This window comes from Eptatretus burgeri, chromosome 4, assembly GCF_056783735.1.
Source record: "Eptatretus burgeri isolate ZD-2024b chromosome 4, Ebu_testis_v1, whole genome shotgun sequence".
NCBI classification, from domain to species: domain Eukaryota; kingdom Metazoa; phylum Chordata; class Myxini; order Myxiniformes; family Myxinidae; genus Eptatretus; species Eptatretus burgeri.
Genome location: NC_140964.1, coordinates 1,293,870 through 1,320,245, shown reverse-complemented (window position 1 = coordinate 1,320,245; position 26,376 = coordinate 1,293,870). Strand labels below are relative to the sequence as shown.

The 26,376-nt window shown below is 44.4% G+C and overlaps 2 protein-coding genes across 12 annotated transcripts in view; one reads left to right on the top strand and one right to left on the bottom strand.

Annotated features, from left to right (window-relative positions):
* CFAP69 (cilia and flagella associated protein 69) overlaps positions 1 to 3,632 on the top strand; it is a 126,439-nt gene extending 122,807 nt beyond the window's left edge. For 6 of the 8 annotated variants that reach the window (XM_085876643.1, XM_085876645.1, XM_085876644.1 and 3 more), the window contains one exon: positions 2,942 to 3,632. In XM_085876643.1, coding sequence (XP_085732769.1) covers positions 2,942 to 3,088 — 147 coding nt within the window. In that variant the 3' untranslated portion in view covers positions 3,089 to 3,632. Of the gene's footprint in view, positions 1 to 128; positions 759 to 2,941 lie in introns of those variants that run through there. The other 2 variants (XR_015056990.1, XR_015056988.1) reach the window with 2 other exon arrangements.
* Positions 2,140 to 26,376, bottom strand: part of BAG1 (BAG cochaperone 1) — a 48,073-nt gene continuing 23,836 nt past the window's right edge. For 2 of the 4 annotated variants that reach the window (XM_085876651.1, XM_085876648.1), the window contains 3 exons: positions 4,618 to 4,725; positions 4,134 to 4,196; positions 3,568 to 3,969 (listed from right to left, as the gene is read on the bottom strand). In XM_085876651.1, the coding sequence (XP_085732777.1) occupies positions 3,880 to 3,969; positions 4,134 to 4,196; positions 4,618 to 4,725 (261 nt within the window). In that variant the 3' untranslated portion in view covers positions 3,568 to 3,879. Of the gene's footprint in view, positions 3,130 to 3,262; positions 3,369 to 3,567; positions 3,970 to 4,133; positions 4,197 to 4,617; positions 4,726 to 26,376 lie in introns of those variants that run through there. The other 2 variants (XM_085876650.1, XM_085876649.1) reach the window with 2 other exon arrangements.

Below are 26,376 nucleotides of genomic sequence, written 5' to 3'. Positions count from 1 at the left end.
GGACGTCGCCGCGCGGCTGCACGAGTGACGAGGTGACCCCGCGGACGTGTTTGGGATGCGGAGGTCAACACCTGCGCCGTGCGTGCCCGTATAAAGGCACCGTGTGTTTAAATTGTCACAAGGTGGGTCATCTGAAGCGTATGTGCCGTGGGGCGCCGGCCACCGTTAAGGTCATGGACGGCGATGTGCGAGGCGACCTCGGCGACCCGGGGCGGAACCGGCGGCCGTTGTTGAGCCTGTTTTCGATTGGCCCGGCGGCGGCGCGCCCGATGATGGTGGAAATTGAAGTGAACAAAACGCCGATCACGTTTCAGGTTGATACGGGAGCGGCTGTGTCGATCATAGGTGAACAGACCGCGCGTAGACTCAACGGCCTGAAGCTTATCAGGTCAAACCTCACGCTGTTCACGTACACCCGCGAGAAGATAACGCCAGTCGGGATGGCAGACGTGTCTGTGCGGTACCAAGGCCAGGTCGCCACGCTTCCGTTGTACGTCGTGCGGGGGAGGGGACCGTCTCTCCTCGGCCGAGACTGGCTGTCCCGCATCAGGCTAGACTGGGCCGCAGTTCACCTTGTGCAACCCGTGCCGAGCCGGTGGGAGGATCAGTTGGAGAAGATTCTTCAAAGACATCAAGGGTTGTTTAGCGACGACCTTGGGAAACTCAAGGGCGTGGAGGCAGTTCGACCGAGACGGGAGGCGTCTGAGCCTGGGCCGTCTGGCGTCGCTGCCCGTCCGAGGCGTCAGGATGCGGTCGCGGTACTTGGAGGATTTTGATTGTTGATTGGTTTCGGGTGGTCATGTTATGATTGTCCTTTCATCATTTGACTTGTCATTTTACGAGGGGAGGAGTGTGATGTATCACGTGAATGGGTTTTCGTATATCATGACTCGCCCGCTAGGGGTGGCAGAAATGTACATTAGGACGCGCAATTAAGCGGTGTTGCTGCAAACATTCTTGCTTCTCGTGTTCCACTGCACCTCGTACACCACAGGGGTGAGAGGGGGAGAGAGAGAGATGAGATGGGATGGGGAGGGAGAGAGGGAGAGAGAGAGAGAGAGAGAGAGAGTGACGAGAGAGAGAGATAGAGAGAGAGAGAGAGAGAGTGTGACGAGAGAGAGAGAGAGAGAGTGTGACGAGAGAGAGAGAGAGTGTGACGAGAGAGAGAGAGTGTGACGAGAGAGAGAGAGAGAGAGTGACGAGAGAGAGAGAGAGAGAGAGTGACGAGAGAGAGAGAGAGAGAGAGTGACGAGAGAGAGAGAGAGAGAGAGTGACGAGAGAGAGAGAGAGAGTGACGAGAGAGAGAGTGAGAGAGTGAGAGAGTGAGAGAGTGAGAGAGTGAGAGAGTGAGAGAGTGTGAGAGAGTGTGAGAGAGTGTGAGAGAGTGTGAGAGAGTGTGAGAGAGTGTGAGAGTGTGAGAGAGTGAGAGAGTGTGAGAGAGTGTGAGAGTGAGTGAGAGAGAGTGTGAGAGAGTGTGAGAGAGTGTGAGAGTGTGAGAGAGTGTGAGAGTGAGAGAGTGAGAGAGTGAGAGAGTGAGAGAGGGAGAGAGTGAGAGAGTGAGAGAGGGAGAGAGAGAGAGAGAGAGAGAGAGAGAGAGAGAGAGAGAGAGAGAGAGAGAGAGAGAGAGAGAGAGAGAGAGAGAGAGAGAGAGAGAGAGAGAGAGAGAGAGAGAGAGAGAGAGAGAGAGAGAGAGAGAGAGAGAGAGAGAGAGAGAGAGAGAGAGAGAGAGAGAGAGAGAGAGAGAGAGAGAGAGAGAGAGAGAGAGAGAGAGAGAGAGAGAGAGAGAGCTGTCCTGTCCTGCCATGATGTGGCCATTCATTGCTATGGAACAACTGAAAACATTTTTTACTCATTACAACTATCTCATGGAGCACGAACTGCTCGCTCAGGATGACGGAAAACAAACCGCTGGCTCTGAATGACGTAGCATGAACCACTCGCTCTGAATGATGTCGCATGTTCCTGCTATCGACTGAAGGGCGCTCAGCAAATGGCTTACGCACTCCAATTAAACGGTTGATAAGGAACAGCTGGCCAGGTTGTGGCTGCGTTCCCTCCAAGATCCCTTTAACTTTGTAGCCCGTCTTCACTGCACCTCCAGCAGTTAAATAAATAAAATGAATTCATTGAAATAATGACTTTATCCACAAAAGAGTTGCTGTTTAATGGAGAACAAACCTTGAGACATCGCAAAGTTTAATCACCTGTGAAATAAACTATGTAGATAATCCTCCACGTTGCCTGTTTGTCTGTGCACACGTCACCTGGTTCATCGGGTCACCGTCCATGCAAACGTTATCATAAAACGTCCGTTTTTCATCAGATTTGCATTCCTTGGAGGGCACTGAAACCTCTGAAAGTATAGACACGGATCTGGCAGACGCTCTGGATAAGCAGTACCTCTGGGGCACAGGGTGTGAGGTCAAGCAGTGAATGCATTAAATCATACAGCTCAATGAAGCTGGTTAATTTTAGCACGTTCCTAAATCTTTTGTTCACTCAATAAAATTCTCCAAACAGCAGAAAAAAAAAGTTTAATACGGAGATGGGATCATAGCCTTGTTTACTTAAAGTAAATAGGTTTATCGGCTGAGTTATAAGACTGGTTATTTCTTTAAATGATCAGATTTCACTCCAGATTTCAACACTTATTTAGTCTGGACGATATCCGATCCTCAAAGACGAAATAATTCGATGATGTACTTTAATTAGTCCGTGAGAGTAGATTGTGGCAAATTACATCATATAATGGATGAAATTACTCCAAGCTCCTAATTTGAAAACTAATTTAAACACTTACAAAAGCAATGCATTTGTTGATGATGAACAGACATTCAAAGGTATTCAGGTAACTGAACAAGAAGGTATTCAGGTGGTCGTGTCCATTTTTGGAGTATTTCATACCCACAATCTACCACCCATGCGTGTACCTCCACTGCAGGCTTTTTGCGGACGTCACGTGAGCGTGCAAACAACACCGATTATCCCGAATGGAGGCCCCCTCGCCGACACTGCAACGGATCTCAAATGGCTACCAGAGACTGGTGGTGCCCAAAGGATGACTGAGCTGGTGCTGGAGCAAGAATGACGAATGATGAACCAAGTGTACGCCAAGTCCCGTGACACCTCCTGTGACCCCACATTACACTCGTAACTTTTGCTTGCTTGGCATTTGGTTATTGTTGAAAGCACTACCTGATTGAAAATGTAATCAGTGTGAAAGCTTTGAAAATGAGTGCAACTCTCCATTTTGAAATTAGAATTACATTTCACAAACTCGATCATTTAATCTGCACAATCTATATACAGCACGCTCAAGCAGTTAAATTACCTTTAGAGGAATTACAAGAACAACATCTTCAACTGGCCTGTACATAGAGAAAAAAAACAGAAAGAACAAAGAAAGCAAATTAGATCAAAGGTGTACAAAAGAGAAATGGTGTTATGCTGGAATAAAACCAATGAACACCAAGGACTTGGATTGTGCAGTTTCACCGAACCACCGTGGAAACACCGTATCGTGTCGAGGACACTCTCTTTAACATAGTCACCAGATCGATATACATCTTTCCTTTTTTTTTTTTTTTTTTTTTTTTTTTCAACAATTTAAGAAATTATTTGGCAACATCTGCCATCCAACGATACTTTACTCGGTGATTGAGTATTAGACGGAGGAAAAATAAAAATACATTACTCGGTCTCATTAAAGTTTTGCCAAACAATCACTGTGTCTTCCACCACTGTGACATTTTTGTCTTCATCATGACAATGTAAACAAACAAACAACAAAAAACATTTGTCAATCAAATACAAATCTTCTTGACAGAATGCAAGCTCCATGCAATCAAACCACATGATCAAACAGTTCTTCATTTACATTCAGTCTGGCAGCGTTAGACTGTACGAAGACAACTTCTCTCTCTGGACAGCGAGATCACTTTCGAGGGAGTCACACTTTTCCAAGCTCAACTGTGATGGGGTTGGTAGAAAGGAACAAGGATAAAGCTCGGACGAGGTTTCAGGCCACGCACAAGGTGAGGTACAACAACAAAACTTTAAACTGTTCTTCAAAATAATTAACCACGAAAGGCAATTGATGCAATCCGTTGAAACCGTGGGGAGCGTTTCCTTACCTGTATTTTTTGCACAACGTTCTTCCGCTTCACCCGCAGGTTTGTGGGGCCCTCAGGTAACTCCTGCGCATTGAAAACAAGAGAATGTGGATGTCAAATTGAAGTTTACTTTGACTTGGCAGTAGCACTCCAAAATGAAAAAGAAATGGAAAAAAAAAAAGAATCCCAAGTCATCTTTCAGCACGATCCACGACAGCAAACGTAAAACAGCTACGAGCAAATAAGTGTCAAGCCTGCTGGGATCTAAATCATGAGAAAGGATATCTGGAGATGTCAATGTACTATTTATGTGATTGGAGGTAACAAAACTAATTAAAAACAAATTAACACAGTATGTGGGATTCCAGCCTGGTGCCAGCATCATGAAGCACTTCATCATGGTGCTACATCAAAGAGCCGCACCTCTCTACAAAAGCATCAGCATGGTGAACCCCAACCAACCACTACCCTCCCAGTGTTCCCATCACCCTCCCAGTAGCCTCACCATCGTATCAACCTGCTCCAGAAGCTTGACAAACTGCTCGATCTGGCCTTTCACTCGCCGGCTCAGCTTGCTTAGGGCCGAAGGCTTCAGGTTTTCCTCCAGGAAGCCCTGTTTGTGCAAACCAGCAACCATGGAGACACCTTTCAAGTTATTCCTTTATGACATCATTTGAACCTCATGATTCTTAATAAGGCAAGCAGTCAATCCGGAACTAACTCTATATATATATATATATATATATATATATATATATATATATATATATATATATATATATATATATATATATATATACATATACACACACACATATATACTAGCTGAAGTACCCGGGAAATTTGCCCTATTTTCCTCACGTTAGTTAGACTGAGGCATTAGTTGTATGGAGAAAATTAGGAAGGCTTCTTTTATTCCTCAGATTTATGGAAGGAAGGCTTTATGCTGCCATAATCCTCAGAGAGGTCATAGTTGAAGGTGGCCTTGAGCCACTCAATGTTTCTAGCAGCAGTGGCAACTGTCCTTGATGTCCTGCCAAAACCCAGACCGAGAAAGAGCTTGAGATTTGTGCTTCTCTCGCCCCTCGGTGTGACGCTCTATTTGCAGTTGGCGATTCTCTCCTCTCTCTCCTCTCTCTCTCCTCTCTCTCTCCTCTCTCTCTCCTCTCTCTCTCCTCTCTCTCTCCTCTCTCTCTCCTCTCTCTCTCTCTCTCCTCTCTCTCTCTCTCTCTCTCCTCTCTCTCCTCTCTCTCCTCTCTCTCCTCTCTCTCCTCTCTCTCTCTCTCTCTCTCTCTCTCTCTCTGCAGTCCACTCTGCTTACCTGGCTCGTTCATGAGCAGATATATCAGCAGTAAGATGACTCTCTCTCTCTCTCTCTCTCTCTCTCTCTCTCTCTCTCTCTCTCTCTCTCTCTCTCTCTCTCTCTCTCTCTCTCTCTCTCTCTCTCTCTCTCTCTCTCTCTCTGCAGCTGACTCCGCTTGCCTGGCTGTTTCATGAGCAGATCTATCAACAGTTAGCTGTTGCCGTGCGCGTGCAGTTCGAAAATTTAAATAACAGGAGGAGAATGTGTATGTTTAAAAAGTCAACGAATACGAACATTTTGTGTTTCAAAAAACCCTAGCGTTTGTAACCATGAAGCCTTTTGTTACGATTAATATGTTGGCGCACTATTCGAAAGCCATTTTTTTTAATATAAATATTTTTTCATTTTTATGGAAAGCCAATTAGCGCATCCTGGAGCTGAATGTTAGGTCTATATGTTTGTAAAGTTTCATCAAGATTGGTTCACTGGTCTAGGAGCTTATTGGTTACAAACAGACAGACAGACAGAAGGACTGCCATTTATATAGTTGATATATACAGTGGGGAGAACAAGTATTTGATACACTGTTGATTTTGCAGGTTTTCCCACTTACAAAGCACGTAGAGGTCTGTAATTTTTATCATAGGTACACTTCAACTGTGAAAGACAGAATCTAAAACAAAAATCCTGAAAATCACATTGTATGATTTTAAAATATTTAATTTGCATTTTATTGCATGAAATGAGTATTTGATACATCAGAAAAACAGAACTTAATATTTGGAACAGAAACCTTTGTTTGCAATTACAGAGATCAGACGTTTCCTGTAGTTCTTCACCAGGTTTGCACAGACTGCAGCAGCGATTTTGGCCCACTCCTCCATACAGATCTTGTCCAGATCCTTCAGGTTTCGGGGCTGTCGTTGGGCAACACAGACTTTCAGCTCCCTCCAAAGATTTTCTATTGGGTTCAGGTCTGGAGACCGGCTAGGTCACTCCAGGACCTTGAGATGCTTCTTACAGAGCCACTTCTTAGTTGCCCTGGCTGTGTGTTTCGGGTCGTTGTCATGCTGGAAGACCCAGCCACGCCCCATCTTCAATGCTCTTGTTGAGGGAAGGAGGTTGTTGGAAAAGATCTCACGATACATGGCCCCAACCATCCTCCCCTCAATACGGTGCAGTTGTCCTGTCCCCTTTGCAGAAAAGCATCCCCAAAGAATGATGTTTCCACCTCCATGCTTCACGGTTGGGATGGTGTTCTTGGGGTTGTACTCATCCTTCTTATTCCTCCAAACACGGCGAGTGGAATTTGAACCAAAAAGCTTTATTTTGGTCTCATCAGACCACATGACCTCCCATTCCTCCTCTGGATCATCCAGATGGTCATTGGCAAACTTCAGACGGGCCTGGACATGCTCTGGCTTGAGCAGAGGGACCTTGCGTGCGCTGCAGGATTTTAATCCATGACGGCATAGTGTGTTACTTATGGTTTTCTTTCATACTATGGTCCCAGCTCTCTTCAGGTCATTGACCAGGTCCTGCGATGTAGTTCTGGGCTGATCCCTCACCTTTCTCATGATCATTGAGGCTCCACAAGGTGAAATCTTGCATGGAGCCCCAGACCGAGGGAGATTGACTGTTATCTTGAACTTCTTCCATTTTCTAATAATTGTGCCAACAGTTGTTGCCTTCTCACCAAGCTGCTTGCCTATTGTCCTGTCGCCCATCCCAGCCTTGTGCAAGTCTACAATTTTGTCCCTGATGTCCTTAGACAACTCTCTGGTCTTGCCCATTGTGGAGAGGTTGGAGTCTGATTGATTGAGTGTGGACAGCTGTCTTTTATGCAGATAACGAGTTCAAACAGGTGCAGTTAATACAGGTAATGAGTGGAGAATGGGAGGGCTTCTTAAAGACAAAACTAACAAATCTGTGAGAGCTGGAATTCTTCCTGGTTGGTCGGTGATCAAATACTTATTTCATGCAATAAAATGCAAATTAATTATTTAAAAATCATACAATGTGATTTTCAGGATTTTTCTTTTAGATTCTGTCTTTCACAGTTGAATTGTACCTATGATAAAAATTACAGACCTATACGTGCTTTGTAAGTGGGAAAACCTGCAAAATCGGCAGTGTATCAAATACTTGTTCTCCCCACTGTATATATATATATATATATATATATATATATATATATATATATATATATATATATATATATATATATATATATATATATATATATTATATCTGTATATGTATAGATATAGATATATATGCAGTCGTGCGCCACTTAACAACGGGGATACGTTCTGAGAAATGCATCGTTAAGCGATGTAGTCATTGTGCGAACATCATAGTGTACTTACACAAACCTCGATGCTATAGCCTACTACACACCTCGGCTAGATGGTGTAGCCACTGTAGCCTATTGCTCCTAGGCTACAAACCTGTACAGCATGTTACTGTTCTGAATACTGTCGGCAATTGTAACACACATCCAAGAGAGACGGAAGACGCTTTAGTTTTACCTTTGTGCTGTTCATGGCGGCCATGGGTGTTGTTAGCGGCTGCTTACAATCTCCTCTCGCATCGATTATAGAAAGGTGAATAAATAGCGTTTGGATTTTATAAATATGTCATCATTGCATCGATGTTATAATTTACAAATTAATAAACGAGCACCTGTCAATTGTGTGATATATTTTCGGAACAGTGCGATTGTTTTAACAACATAAAAAGCTTCACAAAAAGAAATTTGTGTTTTAATTTTGACTGTAACAACGATTTATTCACGGAATTCTTCAATGCAAAGGTAATTTACTTGCTTGAAGGTAAACGTGCAAACATTGGTTCAGTTTGAAAGCCGATTTCCTTGAATCCTGATTTAGCACGACCCTGCTTTTTTCGCGATGACATTTTATGGACCTCAACGATCGCATTATAATGGGGCCACACTGTCGTTTATTATCATTATGAAGTATTATGTACTGTACATAATTGTATGTGCTGTCCTGTACTTTTATACGACTGGCAGCGCTACGACATCACTCGGTGATAGGACTTTTTCAGCTCCATTATAATATTATGGGACCACCGTCGTATATGCGATCCGTCGTTGACCGGAACGTCATAAAGCGGCGCATGGCTGTGTATATGTATATGGGTATTCCACTGTAACGGACACAACATTCAGACAGAACTTATTGGCAGTTCTCAAAAATATTTCATGAAGAACAAGGTTATCGTACCAAATGTATTAGTTTATTTTGTGCAGTGAACACAAAGGTGCCAGGAAATGGTAATTATATGAGATTAAGAATTTTTGCCTGAGTGCTACGGTATGATGAATCTTCGTAACAGACGCAACCGTCGAAATACCCCCTTTAGCATGATGACCATTTTGCTCACAAATTTCTGCGAAGTGTTCTAAGACAGAAGACTAAATCTGGTATAGCAGCTTGGTATAGGTACCTCATTGTATTCCCAGTATTTATTTGAGGAATTAATGATACCGAGTTGGAATTAATATGGAATAGGCAAAGCCAAGAAGCGAACGTAGAATTCTTCTTACAATCGCTTCTGACTTTACATAAAACTTGTTCACAACTGTATACTTGCCAACTATACCGTGGTACATGTAAGCGCCGCACAGCTGATGATTTTGATGCAATTTCCGGTTACTTCGGCCTGGATTCGGGATCAACGAACGAATAATGTAAATCACGATTAAAAAATATTTTTTGATGATGCGGGAGATATCGTAATTAAAATTAACTTTGGGAAAAAAATAATTGAATAAATAAATAAACACTTCCGGTCATGATCTCCCAGCATGCATCATTCCCCATGACAAAAGACTGGAAACAAAAAAAAACCAGAAACAAAACAAAAACGGAAGCAAAATGGTCATAGCCAACGGCACGGATTCACAATTGCCAGGGTATTGTGTTGTTTTTGTTGTTTCCTATTCTCTCATGTGCACGCGTTAAGTAATATTCACAAGATAGAAATAAAACTCAATCGTGTTTATACACCGCACAGCGTTTAACAACAACTGGAAGCAAAAAGTCAAAGCTAACGACATGGATTCCAAATAGCCAGGGGTATTGTGTTGTTGTTGTTGTTTCCTATTCTCTCACGTGCATGTGTTGAATAATATGGAATAGGCAAAGCCAAGAAGCGAACATAGAATTCTTCTTACATTCGCTTCTTAAATATATCAAATTAGTCTTTTTGCTCTGAAAAAATAAATATTACCTCAACATTACCTTCACAACAACAACTACACCACCTAGAACAGGATCTCATCTGAAAAAAAATTAATTTCCTCAACATTACCTTCACAACGACAACTACACCGCCTAGAACAGGATGTCATCTAAAAAAATAAATACTCGAAGTGAACGTAGTATTCTTCTTACATTCCAGGGCTTTCCTTAGAAGCTGGTTACCAGCGACCCGCAGCCGTCTACACAGAGAAAAAATGTCAAAGGTCGCCGCCTACTTCAGCGCCAATTTTTCGAATTTTTTTTTTTTTTTTTGTCACCACGAAATCTCTACATCCCCTGTTTTGAAATCCGAGACGAAAACACGTGAGTATTTCGATAAAAGCGGGCTTACTTTTACTGTTAGTACTCTCGCCAGGTCCAGCACAACACCGACCTAAAAATAACACAAGCAGCTAAAACACGCCTCCTGCAATAGAGAATTCTCTGCTTTAGCCTCGTTTTGGACTGTTGGCCTGATACCCTGATACCATACAGCAATGACCTCAAGAAAATAATCTTTGTAGGCCTCGCAGTTTCAGTGCCGAAACGATGGCATCGAAACGAAAATCCCTGTTTGACTTTGGATTTTCGAAGAAGTCCAAAGACATGGGAGGTAAGCTTCTGGCCATCAGTAATTGGTCTAAACTTGCACTCTCGCGAGTGCGACGTTGTTGTTGTTTCACGAAAGACGCGTTTCACCTCGTCCATTTTGAGCTTTTGTCAAGTGATGCGGCTCCAAAATACACGGTCACCCATTGTGCCTTTTCAATTTATAAAGTAATTAGCCTATAAGTTCAAAGCAGCTTTTGTACATGTTATTATTCGTGGTTATTTGCACTGAAAATCGCCGTTTATTCACTGAAGTGAAGGCCAAGTATGAGCAGCTGTGAACTGGCCAACTGAATACTGGTACCACAGGTACATGCATGTACCATAGACTTGAACTAACGATACAGTATAGCTGAATTTCAGTCAACCAGTCAGTCAGTATGTTAATGCAACTATATCCAGAATAGGCCAAACCACCTGTTTTTGTGGTTTTCCACCCCAACAGCATGATAATCTTCTTCTTCTTCTTCTTCTTCTTTCGGCTGCTCCCGTTAGGGGTCGCCACAGCGGATCATCCATTATGATCCGCATAGTGATTTGGCACATGTTTTACGCCGGATGCCCTTCCTGACGCAACCCTGGTCGCCTCTTACGACACAGGGATACCCAACAGCATGATAATATGAGAACTATTTCATGTCAGAAATCATGCTAGTATGCCTCTCCAGCCATCTAGGATCCTCCGGCTTCTAGGGCCCTGGACCCCGGCCATACAGCTGCACTCGCTTCGCTCGCGGTGATGGTAACCTGCTACTTTTCAATGGTAGCCTCCTACTCCAAAAAATAAGGAAACCCCTGCATTCGCTTCTGACTTTACCTACAACTTGTTCACAACTGCATACGCAATTTCCGGTTACTTCGGCCTGGATTCGGAATCAGCGATCAAATAACATAAATCACGATTAAAAATTATTTTTTGATGATGCGGGAGATATCTTTATTAAAATTAGTGGAGGAAATATACACCATGTCTGATATTATTTGGGTATTTCATGTCTCCGACGATGCCTTTATCTCCCGGCATGCATCATTCCCCATGACAAAAACCGGAAACAAAAAAAAAAACCAGAAGCAAAACAAAAACTGAAGCAAAAGGGTCATAGCCAATGACACTGATTCACAATTGGCAGGGTATTGTGTTGTTTTTATTGTTTCCTATTCTCTCATGTGCACGCGTTAAGTAATATTCACAAGATAGAAATAAAACCCAATCGTGTTTTACACCGCACAGCGTTTAACAACAACCGGAAGCAAAAGGTGATAGCTAACGACATGGATTCCAAATAGCCAGGGGTATTGTGTTGTTGTTGTTTCCCATTCTCTCATGTGCACGCGTTAAGTATTAAGCTCACTTAGTTCGCTACTATGGCAAATGTAATGTAACGGACGTAACATATCTGGACGTTTATTAATAAACATCCGGAGATGCTACCACAATGCATACAGACACTGCTTGATGAATGACTGGCCAAAACAGGGGTGTAGACACATTTCAACTTGAATAAAAAACAGTTAAACCACTTTTTAGTGGGAAATTCATCATTTTTCATGCTGGTCCTCTGGCACGGTGTAACTGAGCAACTGATGAGCGACTACAGGCAAAAATTAGTCAATTTCAGATAATATAAATAAATGGATTCATTGTTTTGTTAAATGTTTATGTAAATGTTTAACAAAACAATGAATCCATTTATTTAAATTCTCTGAAATTCAAAAAAAATCATAAATCAAATCCAGGAACAAAAATACTGGAACAATAGAAATTTGGTAATATTAATTCCAAAAAATTTGGTGAACAGCATGCCAATGTCAACGTCGAAATCAGTAAAACTTTGAAATCCTGTGGCTTACTTGAACGTTCAACAAACATACACATTTTGACTAACGACGAGCAAATGCAGCATTGATTTCAGGCAGGCAAGGGACTTGGAACGAGGACACTCCCTGTAAACCAACGGGACCATAAAAAATGACTGACTCATGGACGGTGTCAATGTCGTCCTTCGCTGGCCATTTGAATGTTGCAACTCCACCAATCGTACTCTGATGAAGGAACTTTACAGTCCAGAACCCATCGCGTTCACCACGACTGAGAACACGGCCGATGTAAAACCGTGTTACGAAGTCCACGGCATAATAAGCTAACATCTCTACATCAATATGGTGCTCTGATGCACTGTCAGGCATGTTGGGCTCGTCGGCTACCTTTACCAGCTGGATGATCTTAGAGGGTGGCTGCAGCCCTGAGAAAGGGCTGATCACTGCCTCTTGAAGAGAGCCAGGTCCAACACACTGGAAGAAATGATGCGCCCTAAGCTGCGGGATGGCGCTCGGTTCCATTTCGGCCCAGAGGGTGTGCAATTCCTGCCGCACGATGTCGATGTCCGACGACGGAACATGCAATATGGTCACACCTGGACAACATTCTTGAGTGACCTCAGCGAACTGAGCGGCATCCTGGACAACTACTTGTCCTTGAAGGATCCGTCGCATGACAATGCAAAGAACATTTCTGACATGTTCCAAAAAAAGACCAGTCAATGCCCGTAAGGGTGCCGGACATTTTTTGCGGCCACAGCAGGAGGCTCAGGTTATACCTGTTTTTGAATTGACTGCCGGCGCCGTCGGAAAAGATATGTAGTTTTTCGATGGTCTCGTTCTCGTTTTGGTTTTCCGCTTCCAGGATTTTGCGATTGAACGCAGCAACAGCGTACTTGTCATGACAGAGTTCATCACTTACCACCACAGAAAACCGAACACCATCAGGCGTATTAAGCACCGCTGTGAAAAGTGTCACGCTGTCGTTTCGCCAGTGAGCAGCCACAATTTCGTTTTGATGCTTTAAAGAGAAGTTTTCTGAAAAGTCTTCTTGCAGCACAGCTTCTTTTCCACCAAAGTGTTCCTTCAGGACCTTTATCTAGTGCAACTGGCATTGGGCTATGAAGACGTGTCTCCTCATAACGGCGAGTTGTTTGAGGAGCTCTGCCTTGGCCAACTTAATCGTTGAAGTAATTTCAACTTTCTTGTACTGATCATTCCATTGGAGATAGGAGCAGCTCAGCTCTTCACTAAGGTGGCTTTCCTGGAGGATGTTCTGAACTTTAGCATCGTAATCACTACACTGGGTACAGTCCCCGATATGGTATGGCAGGTTGGACCCGCAGTCCGTTCCTGCTATTATATCAAGTCCTCACTGTTTGGCAGGAGTGGCACGCATTTTTGAATTCCTTTCACGAGAAGGTCGAAGTTCTCATGATAGGAACAACAGCACACATTCTGATCTTTCTCCGACACCGGTAGTACATTAACTGGTCGCAGCGATGGAAACTTCGATTTTCCAATCTCCATTTCAGAATCCTTCAATCTGAATAACTTGTACGCCTCCATCACATTCATGATCATAAGCTTTTTCTGTAGCTTTTGCTTTTGGCCATCAATCCGAACAGTTACCACGTCTTTCCAACCGGGCATCTGTCTCGACACTTCATCACTTAGGTAAAATGAACGGACAGCTTCCTCAGTTGCTGGAGAAAACGTCCTTTGCTTCGACTTCGTCAGTCCACTTCCCACACCGAACTTCTCCGCCAGCTTTTTCACAACACAAAGTTTTTTTTCGTGGGCTGGTTGGTAAAGCTTTACCGGCATGACGTACGGCCTTCCCAAAACTCTGGGCCGATCTGAAGGCTTGCTATGGACTACCAGATGTTGGCGATTGCAATGTTCTTTTCTCATGCATTTTTTTGCATCCTATGCTTTGCTTTTGCCCTTTTTTCGCGATTTTTCTTGTTATCCCATTGGGCACGGTAGTGCTTATGTTGTTCTGCGTTTTTTCTTCTTTTGTCATGCTTCTTTTGCTCCGAAATATGCTGCCTGTACAGCCGCATCCTTTCCGCTGCTAAATTGGCCATCTGCAAGATTGTGTAAAATATTAAAATATGCGACATTAAAACACGAGACCTAAATGACGACATTGAAACACGAGACATTATTAATTAAAAAGCTGTGGGAACACCAGTTCTTGTGCTGGTATGATGATTCAGGCCAGATTTAGGATTCGAATCGTACTGAACGCATGCCAGTACGTATGACAAGGGTATTGTAGCCTCGTAGACACCCCCAAAAAAGTGAACACCACACTATGGGATTTGAACCCACAACCACGAGCGTGTTGTAACTAGTTACTAACCCACATGGCCACTGCGACATCCACCGTAACCATGCTCTCGCGTAATATATTAAGTAACTTCGCTGTCCCACATGTCTGGACATGACGCACTACTTCATAGCGTATGGATACATTCTTAGCTCAATTGTTGTTAGGTCTGGCATCAAAATTCAGTCAAAAACGTGCCCCAAAGAAGCTATGTCTGTTTATTTACACCTTTTTGGCACCATTTGGTCTATGGGTGGGTCTGGCATCAGAAGACAGCCACTCCAATTCTCAATAACCGGAGTGGGTGAAATACAGACAGGGAATCCACTTCATAACAGACTTAACCCATTGGCATGTTACTTCCGTTACGGTAATCCGGTTACGGTAACTTTAGCCCCGATAAAGGGTATAATTCTTATTCGTCTATGTTACTGTATTACCGTACAATTAACCAAGAAAAATATAAATGGGAAGGTTGGAATATCTTGAGCCATGGAGAAAAAAGAACAATTTTACAATTTTCGTAACGGACGTAACATCAGCCTATTAGGATTTCGTTCCGCATAAAGAAAACTTATAAGAAAAATTCAGTCAGAACCAACAGTTCATGGTGAATCTTCAACATATGCTATATATACATCACTAACCTTTTTGGCCACGAAGTCTTCAACTCGGATGTCATTGGATATAAAATTGGGAAAATTGATGTACTTCTGATAGGCGTTGAGGCAAAAACAAAATGGCGTCCAAATCACGTGACAACAGGTCCGCACTAATATTGCAAAAATTCAATTATTTCAATGCATGATCTGTCATATGGTATATAGGTTTAATGAAAAATGTACTTTCAAAAAATAGCCACCAGGTAACTTTTCCCATGGAATTACCCATATTTTATTTATATATATATATATATATATATATATATATATATATATATATATATATATATATATATATATATATATACATATACATATACATACAGTCATGCGCTGCTTAACGACGTTCCGGGCAACGACGGATCGCATATACGACAGATCTGCCAGCTCTGAAAAAAAAGGAAGCTGAAAAAATTCCTATCGCCGAGTGATGTAGCCGACGTAGCGCTGCCAATCGTATAAAATAGCACATGCAATTATGTACACTGTACAGTAAATAATACTTCAATGATAAAAAACAACAACAGTGTGGCCCTGTTATAATGCGATCCTTGAGGTCCATAAAATGTCATCACGAAAAAAGCAGGGTCGTGCTAAATCGGGATTCAAGGAAATCAGCTTTCAAACTGAACCAATGTTCGCACGTTTACCTTTGAGCAAATAAATTACCTTTGAATTGAAGAATTCTGCGAATAAATCGTTGTTGTTAGTCGAAATTAAAACACAAATTTGTTTTTAGTGAAGCTTTTTATGTTGTCAAACCAATCGCAGTTCCGAAAATATATATTGTTACGGCTGTGGAAATTCGCATTACACCATAAAAGGCCCGTAGGTGAGATATCTTGATAGGTGCATGTGTAGTTAGCCCTAACCCGTTGTCTCGAGGGAATTTGTGTGATTCATCCGGGCTGCAACACCATGAGTCAGTCGTTTTTCTTTTTCTATCTTTTATTTCAAACACACAACATTTCAACAACCACGCCATCCCCATCACAGCGCCAACCACACTGCAACCACGCCACCTCCACCATCTACGCTACCACATCTTCGCCACTCGCCATTCAACAGGCTCCGTGCGGTTACGATCTCCGCGGAGGAGCAATCAAAAACCAACAAGGACGCTCGGTGGGCTTTTCCCGCCTGTTTTTCCCGTCTTACTTCCCCGCGCTTTGGAGTGGCGGAAGAGCGATGCAGGTCAAAGGTCAGATGTCATGTGAAGGTGGGGCCTCTTTTTGGGGGAATAATTCCCTGGCTCCGACCCAAAAAACTGACTCCCTCGGCCCCCGGACGGAGCGGGGTGGAGGGAAAGCGTGAGGGCACGCCCCCTTCGAGAAGCTTCTCCAAGAAGCTCGAAGGGAGGCGGGGCCGAAAAGGGGGCAGGGCGGAAGGGCGGAGTCCCGCGCGATAAAAGACGGACACGGGCGGGCGCAAAAAAAAAAGCTCCCTGAAAAAGCTCCCTGAGAGGCTCCCAAAAAGAAGGTTTCCTAAAAGGCTCCCTCTCGCGCTTCTTCTTCCTCTTCATCTTGGCTGGTGGTTCGGTTGGTTGGTCATCAGGGAGAGGTCCTGCGCCCGCGCCTTGGCGAGCGGGCCTGTCACAAAGGCACGGACGGGAGACGCGGCAGCGCCCGTTGCGAGGTGGACCTGTGTGTCCGGACGGGGAGTGCCGGAGAGGGTTCGCCGGCCGCGAGAGAGGTCGGGGCCAGGCGTGACCACGCTGACTGTCGCAGGAGAGGGACTCACCAGAGACAAAAGGGAAGTCGCGACTTTCTTTCTTTCTTTTCTTTGGGGTTTTGGTGTGAATGTCCGTGGGTGGCGCCAGTCTGGCTAAAGTAGAACTGTTTAAGTGTCGCCGTGTGTACGCGTATTCGGGTGTAGCTCTGCATCGTTGCTTTTATTGTTCTGGTTACTATATGTGCATTTTGATTGTGTATTGCTGTAAATACATGCCTTACGTGCTTGTCTGTGTGTGCGTGTGAATAAAATGCTTGCTTGTTGAACTGTGCCCGCTCTGCTTCGTCTCTTTTCCTCTTTTATTGACCCTCCATCCTGCTTCACGTAAAGGGTTCATAGTGGGCTTAATACGCCCGGTAATTAATCGGAACCGTCGAGGCCGACGATAACACCGCTCGGTTATCACTGTAGCACGGAACGGACCTCTTAAACGGATCATGTCCGGAGTCGGCCTGTGGTGTGGTCCGATCGCCCGGTCGACCATCCGTGCAGGTACTGAGGTAGATTGAATTTGGCGAGCAACCCTATCCTGCGCGGGTGGGCAATTGGCACGGTCGTGGTGGGGTTAAACCCCCACCCGTGACTAGCTCCCGGCGTTGTTCCGAGAGGGTCACGACTGAATTGTCCGTCCGGTGGGCGACGCGGTCGCGATTCGAGTGACGTGGCCGTCCGCACACCGGCGGGCGCGAATTCGCAACAATATCACAATTGACAGGTGCTCGTTTATTAATTTGTAAATTATAACATCGATGCGATGATTACATATTTATAAAATCCAAATGCTATTTATTCACCTTTCTATAATCGATGCGAGAGGAGATTGTAAGCTGCTGCTGACAACACCGATGACCGTCATGAATAGCACAAAGGTAAAACTGACGTGTCTTCCGTCTCTCTTGGATGTGTGTTACAATTGCCGACAGTATTCAGTACAGTCGCATGCTGTACAGGTTTGTATCCGAGGAGCAATAGGCTACACCATAGAGCCAAGGTGTCTAGGTTTGTATAAGTACGATGCTCGAAAACGATGTTCGAAAACGAAAACGAAAAAAAAAATGATGTTTGCACAACAATGACGCCGCTCAACGACGCGTTTCTCGGAACGTAACCCCGTCGTTAAGTGGCGCATGACTGTATATAAAAATATATATATACATATAGAAAGAAATGTCTTTTTATATATATATATATATATATATATATATATATATTGTTGCGGGCCAGGGATCCGGTGGCGAGAACGACCACTATGTGGGGAAAGCTACGTCGTCTCCACCAGACTCCCCGGAATTGTAGGCCGTCGCTCGGATAACTCCGCGAGCTGGTGGGTTGTTTAACTGACCGTGGAACGCCAATATCTCTACCGCGTGCCATATGGTTATTTTGATAAGATCCAATGTACCTAAGTAACCACACGGTCTCGGCTACCGGGGATCCACGCCCTCGGAACACCTGACCGAACCAGATTCACTCCACCGGCAGCGGTAAAATTACACCTACCAACGACCACTCTCTGCCGCCCACCTTTCCGGCTCGGATGCAGTCGAGTGGGCCTGCCCAGGACGTCCAGGCTACAATTGTCCGATTACCGGGGATAAAACCCTGCCTAAACTCAGATCCGAACCATGCTGGACCAATGCAAGAAGGGACTGAAACGAACTGGGGACATTTCTACAATTGTTTATTTACAATAAAAAGACACAGGTTAGACTTAACGTGGATATGCAAGTAATATTTACAATGATCAAAAACAAACACTTAAACAGTAAGACGGGCCCACACGCAGACACACACACATAAATTAAAATAAACCCAGAGTTCTTTATTGGACTCTCGCAGCCGAGGAGAAAGACGAGCTGGGGGTCAGAGTCCAGCTTGGTACCTGACCGTTGGAGGAAGGGTGTGGCACCTGACAATGGTCGTTGGTTTGGTCCCCAGTCGCTCGTGTGGGACTCGTGGTTCGTGGCGGACCTCGGGTGGTGAATAGCGGGGTCCACGGAGGGAGGTCAGGGTCGTTCTTCCCTTTCCTTGTAGAGGGCTAGCAGGCACACGATCGCCACCTTCACGACCTTCTGCTCTACCCTCCGCTTCAAAAGAACTGCACGCTCAACAACAACCCTTAGAGCCCTATCCAAAACCTTGTCAGAAGCCCGTGGAGAATTTCCTCCAAGACCCTTCTTCCTCACTCAACTCTCAACCACCACAACCCTGTCAAAAACCTCAGAACAACCTTCGTTACAACCCACTTCCTCAGAGTGTTCGGGAATTTATGGACCTCCCTCAACGGGGCGGGGCTCGCTCGAACAGATGTCACTCTCCACCCTGCTTGGACAGGCTCCTATGGGTTCGCCCTTTCTGGGTGGGGTTTCGGCCCCTGCCGGGACACCTCACCCACTCTTCCACGCGGGTTCATACTTGTTGAGCAACAGTATCAATGTTGCAAAGGTCATTGTGAAAGAGTTACAACGTTTGTGGAAGCCGAGAAACTGGAACCGCAAGATCCTGCCTCGGCAGGTTAGGGTGCGAGAAGGCAGCCGGTTGGCGGTGGATCCTGACGGGGGATGGGATGGTTGTCAGATGGCTTGTTAGATGTAATAACCTAACTAAAAGAAATCGCAACGCACGCCTTTGATTCTCCCACGAGACAAAAGGAAGGGGATCTGACGACACACATACTTAACGACATATACTGACTTTTGGGCCATCTGTATGTTGAATGCATATGGTTTCCAGATCCATAACAATATTATATATATACTAGTAAAGGTGCCCGTCTTCGACGGGCGTCACTGGCAACATATGGTAAAAGACAGATAGCATGAATGTATTTTAAACAATATATTATATCATTTTTATCCATTGATTATCATTCAGGTTTTCCCCTTCGACTGTCCCGCAGTAGCTCCACTTCGATGACATTACCACGTAGTTTAGTGACTACACAACGTGTACCATTCGTGAGTTCCGGAGGATCCATAAAGCACATTAAAATTACAGGGCACCCTACTTTAAAGTGATCCAAAAGGCCGGATCAGTTTTGTCTACATTTCATATCCTGTAGATTTTAGCTGGCCGGATCAGTTTCGTCTCCGTATTCATATGTTGTAGAATTTAGCTGATTCTGAAACTGTTAACAGCATGTCGATCGGATGGTTCTGTGATTTTCTACGGTAGTAAACAGAAGTACGACTTAAGCCTGTACGCCACTATGCGGAGACCCGAGGACCTAATATTTCACAACAAACTAAAAACTCACAAAATTTTAAGATATTTTAAATAAACAATTTATTATAACATCAATTAAATATCATTTTTATCCATCGATAATATAAATTGTTCTGTACAGCTATAGTTGTTCTCCTGGGATCTGCGCATCCATCCATAATCTATGTTCTAATGAAGTGCAGTAGGAATAATAAAAAAATCGGATGAACATGAACTGTTTAACTACCATAATCATCAAAACGAATTTTGAGGGGCCTCTGAAGGAAGACAATAACATCATTACTATATGTATATGTCAAAGCCTGTTTCATTTCATGCAGTAACAAAAATCTGATGGTGGAACAAAAAAAGGGGTGTGCCGAAATATTAATATATATATATATATATATATATATATATATATATATATATATATATATATATATATATATATATACATATATATATATATATATATATATATATATATATATATATATATACATATATATATACATATATATATATATATATACATATATATATATATATATATATATATATATATATATACACATATACATATATATATATATATATATATATATATATATATATATATATATATATATATACACATATACATATATATATATATATATATATATATATATATATATATATATATATATATATATATATATACACACACACATATACACATATATATATACACACACACATATACACATATATATATACACACACACATATACACATATATATATATATATATATATATATATATATATATATATACACATATACATATATATATATATACATATATATACATATATATATACACATATATACACATATATACACATATATACACATACATATATATATATATATATATATATATACACACATAAACATAAAGAAATGACCGTTTTTACAGCCATTTTTCCCTGCTGTGCAGGGGTTTGGCTTTTTCTTGAGGCAACGTGTTATGGCCGGATGCCCTTCCTGACGCCAACCCTGGTCGCCTCTTACGACACACAGGGATATGGTACACCTATTATAACCGGGGCATACACCAGGACTGTACTGTATGGGCGTGGCCCTAGTCGCGGTTGGTGGTAGTCACGTGGTTGGGGCTTCATATGTCACGACTCGCCCACTGGGGATTATGTAGCACGAGTAGCGTCAGAAGCAGCATGTACTGCCATTAGCAGTGTCCTGTGGGTCATGTGCCTGTAGAGTGCATCGAGTACGTAATAAAGCGGAGCTACGGGCATCGTACGCCCACACTCCCGCTCGTGGCAACAAAGCAGGGTTGTGCTATCCCCTCGCTCATGTCTGCCTGTTCGCAACTCTACCACGACATTACAGTTTGGCGACGAGTCTGTTTCGGATCGACGTGTGCAGAGTGCCTGGGTTGCATCGGTATTGACTTGGAGTCTTTGGCCGGAGCGATTGGATCGCTGGAGCGGGAAACTCAGCGCAACTCGCGCGGTTCGAGTTCGACACCTGGCGAGGGTCCCAGGGAAGCGCATCGCGAGTTTCGCGCAGCCGCACGCACAGTCTTCGGTGCGGGTCGAGTCCTGCAGCCAGACGTCTCGCCGGCGCCTGCGAGTCACGTCGTGTGAACGACGGCCGCGCACGGAGTTCGTTTTATTTCTGCTTTGCAAGCCTCGGGAATGGTTTCTGCGATGCCACGGCAAAAGGACGAGGACATTAAGTTCAGCTCAGACGCGGTGTCAGCTGTCGCACATGCTCTGAAAGATGTCCGGAGTCTCTGGTCAGTGCGCGGCGGATGATCCGAAGGTCAGCGCGAGGTGTCAAGCGCGCACAGCCACACGCACAGTCTTCGGTGCGGGTCGTGACTGAGCGTTGCAATGCAGTCAGTCGGACGGCGGTCTGAACACTCGGGGACGTCTACGGTGTGTGTACCGAGGGTCATTGCCCATCATGACGATCATGAATGGCGGTGTGCGAAGCAACCCCTACGTCCCGGGTCAAGACCTACTGCCGGTACGGTGTTTTGTGCATGGCGTACACTTTTATGCCCCGGGTCGAGGCGTGCAGCCTCGACGATCGAGGCGTGCATAGCGATCCCGGCGACCCGGAGCAGGAGATGCTGCCGATGTTGAACCTGTTTTCAATTGGTCCGAAGGTGACAAGACCAATGACAGCGGAGGTCGAGATGATCGGGGCACTGATCGTGTTTCGAGTTGAGTCCGCTCGTGCACTTCCCGGTCTATGTCTTTTTAGGTCTACCCTCGCATTGCACACGTATACCGGTGAAGCGCTACCGGCGGTTGGCAGGGCACACGTCTTGGTCGCCCATCAAGGTCAGCGGGTTGCGCTCTCGCGGTTCGTGGTGCGAGGGGAGGGGCTGTTAGGGTTGGGACTTTTGGGCTGGGACTGGCTGGCTAGCCTCAGGCTAGACTGGATGGCGCCAGCTGGTGGCCTTGCAGCTGGTGGCCTTGGACGGCCCGTGCGGGGCCGGTAGGGGTTTCGACGTAAAGGAGGAGTTTCCTGTTTCGGACTTCGTACCTCCAGGTGCACCTGTGCCTCCTTCGAGACCTGAGGGCGAGGTTCTGGCGGCAGGAGCCACGACGATGCAACATGGGCTGCCGTTCATTGCTTCCGGCGACGACGATATACGGGTCTGGAGCAACGGGAGCCATGCCAGCGGCGACGGTCTCTCGCGCTCCCGCTGCGCTCATGATACAGTGCACACCCGTGTCGTGCAGGCGATTTCAGCGGGGTCTGAAGCGAGCCGGTCGCGTTCAAGAAGTTCGCGGAACGCGACCATCGACGGTGTCCTCTGCGACGTTTGGATGGAGACCAGCGAGCAAGTCGTCGCAACGTCGTGACATCCAAGTGGCGTACACACGATGTGATTCATAAATTGCTGATTGTTGTATGTTTGATTCTCGCTGCACGAGTGATTCGGTTTAGCATTGTTAAAGCAAATGCCGACAGTCCGCGTGTGAGCATAATATGTTTGGTTGGGATCAATCAATGGGATGACCGATATGATCGATGTGATGTGAAGAGCTTGCGGGCGATCATGGCGAATAAAGAGGTCTTTCTGATCTCCAGCTGCGAGGGCAGTCCACGGTTCGCTACCCTGTCATGTGTGGGGATTATACTGGGAGGACGCGCTGTACGAAAAGGGGAGTTTGCATCTGCGCAGACGATGTTCTTGTTGCTTTATGGCATGACTGAATGTGATGCGTGGTTTTGTATGGGATTGCTGGGACTGCAGCCGGCTAATTGCCGGTTCGACTCGCGTGTGGGACTCAGAGCCGGGGCTGGTTCGCTGTTCAGCGTCACCCCCACCCCTGATATTGCCAAGGTCAGACGTGCCTGGGGCCATGGAGCGAAAACTTCTGTTCTCGCCAAGGTCAGCCACAGTGGCGCCGCGGGGCTTGCAGGCTCGGGGTGTTTACCTGATTCGGTCCAGTCTGAGGGAGATGTGCCAGCTTGTCGACCAGGGGCGTTTGATGGAGCTTGTTGGCCAGGGGGCCAGGCCTGGTCACCTCTTACGACACACAGGGATATGGTACACCTATTATAACTGGGGCATACACCGGGACCAGTACACTGGTACTCATTTCGCCGACCTCGGAAGGATGACAGGCTGAGTCAACCCCCTGGTGTTAATTCAGCAGCCAACGGGGCTTGAACTCAGGACCCTCGGATCCCAAGCCGCCACCCTAACCACTAAGCCAATACCAGGCATATATATATATATATATATATATATATATATATATATATATATATATATATATATATATATATATATATATATATACATACATACAGGGTGTCCCAAAATAAAAAATGTACTCACATTTTGACTCCTCATAACTCATTGAATATTTCATTTATTTTCAGATCAAATTAACCATAATAATGGCAGAAGTACGACTAGGTTTTGAAGAAAGAAAATTTATCATAAAGTGCTACTGGAAGGACGAAAACTTCATGGAAGTGCAAAGAGAATTTAGAAGACATTTTCACAAAGATCCACCAACGCGATGCACCATTGCTCGCATCCGAGATAAGTTTGAAACAGATGGAACTGTGCATGACGTCCATAAAGAGAGTTCAGGAAGACCACGGTCATCAACCACCTCCGCAAAGGAAAATCAATTGCTGGAAACCGTCCACCGATCCCCACGGAAATCTATACGAAAAATGGCTCGTGAGACAGGAATCCCAAAATCTAGTGCCCATCGCATTTTGAAGCGAATTAATGGGAAAAGTTACATTCCAAAATTAATCCACGCTCTAAATGAAGACGATCCTGACCGGAGAGCTGAATTTTATGAGTGGTACCTGGGCAAATGCGAAGAAGATGCAGCATTTCCATCCAAAATTGTTTGGAGCGATGAGGCCAGCTTCAAGTTAAATGGCTCAATTAACCGACACAATTGCACCGACTGGGCTCCTGAAAATCCGCATGTTACTATGGAACACCATTTAAACTTACCAGGGGTTACTGTGTGATGTGGGATATCAGCATTGGGTATCCTCGGGCCATTATTTTTTGACCAAACTGTCACTGGGGATGTTTACTTAAACTTGCTGCACGAATCCGTCGGTCCACATGTCAAAGAGATATTTGGTGACGAAGAGATTTACTTTCAGCAAGATGGAGCACCTCCCCACTAACACGGTGATGCAAGGGCCTATCTCGAAGCAACTTTTCTGAACAGATGGATTGGGCGAAGAGGTAGTGTTGAATTCCCTCCGCGTTCCTCAGACCTCACTCCAATGGACTTCTTTTTATGGGGATATCTCAAAGATAAGGTTTACGGCTCAAAACCAGCAACAGTCAATGAGCTGAAAGAGGAAATTGAAAGACAATGTCTTGCAGTTCCAAATGAAATGATTCGTAACGCTGTTGAATCCATTGGTCCGCGTTATCGGCTGTGTTTGGAACGTGATGGTCGTCAGTTTGAACATTTGTAAACATGCATTAAACCATTAATCTTGTTTCTAAGTCAATAAACAACGCATTTATTATCATTTAAAGAGTGAGTCCATTTTTTGGGACAATATATATATATATATATATATATATATATATATATATATATATATATATATATATATATATATATATATATATATATTGAGTGGTCGCGAGACAGCCCTTATTCTCAGTTTTTCCGTCTGTCTGTACGTTTGAATGTTTGTTTGTATGTAATGGACAGCTCTGGAGGCCAGAGGAGTCAACCGATTTTGATGAAACTTGACAGGTAGGTTCATACCAGGATCTAGTTGTATGCTTTTGAGCACCGTTGCTCTGGACGCCATCGTTGCCTCGCAACGGGACTTTGAAAAATCCTAAAAAAAAATTATTTTTTTGAAAATCAAAAATCGGCTTCCAGCCTTTTTTGCGCACTATAATCAACCTCTTTGTCAAAAATTTCAGCCCGATCCGTCAAAAACTGTATGACTAGTATGCAATTATGTAGCCACCACCCATGTCGCCTTCCGGCACACATATATATATATATATATATATATATATATATATATATATATATATATATATATATATATATATATATATATACATATACATATACATACATACATACATACATACATACATATATACATACATATATCTCAATATATTGTTGTGGGCCAGGTATCGGCGACGAGTACGACCGCTAGGTGGAGCAGTAGAGTCGGGTCCACCGAACACCTGGAATTCAGATCGTTACCCTCGGATAACTCCGAGGGTACGGGTCCCTTACAGGACCGTGATTCATCACTAATTCAACCGCGTGGGCACAGGGTTATTTGCCAAACTTCAAAATAGCTAGAGGCCCACGTGACGAACTACCTCGTATTCACACCCTCGACGGAGCTCGAACAGGACGAGCCATAACCATGCTCAACCCGTACGTAACCCGAGCGGATGGTTACCGAGGTCCCATCGGTCCAAATGCACACAACTACGGCAACAACGGCCTTTATAATTCCCCAACACGCACCGTGCAAAGCCAATGAAGGAAAGGACGAGGACGAGCTGAAACATTCAACAAATGGATACTTATTTACAATAGCGTGGGAGGGGAACATATAAAGGGCAGAGTTAAACTGACTATAAAGGATGTAAATAATGTACAGCAAAAGCACTTAACTGTTCCCACTTAAAGACGGGCCCACAGACAGACGTACACCCAAAAGAAACGAAATGGACCTTCCCGCCTCGTGCGGTCTTCGACATCCTGGATCGGCGGGACTCGAACCCGCAGCTCCGGGTACGGAGGACAGCGTCAGGCTCCCG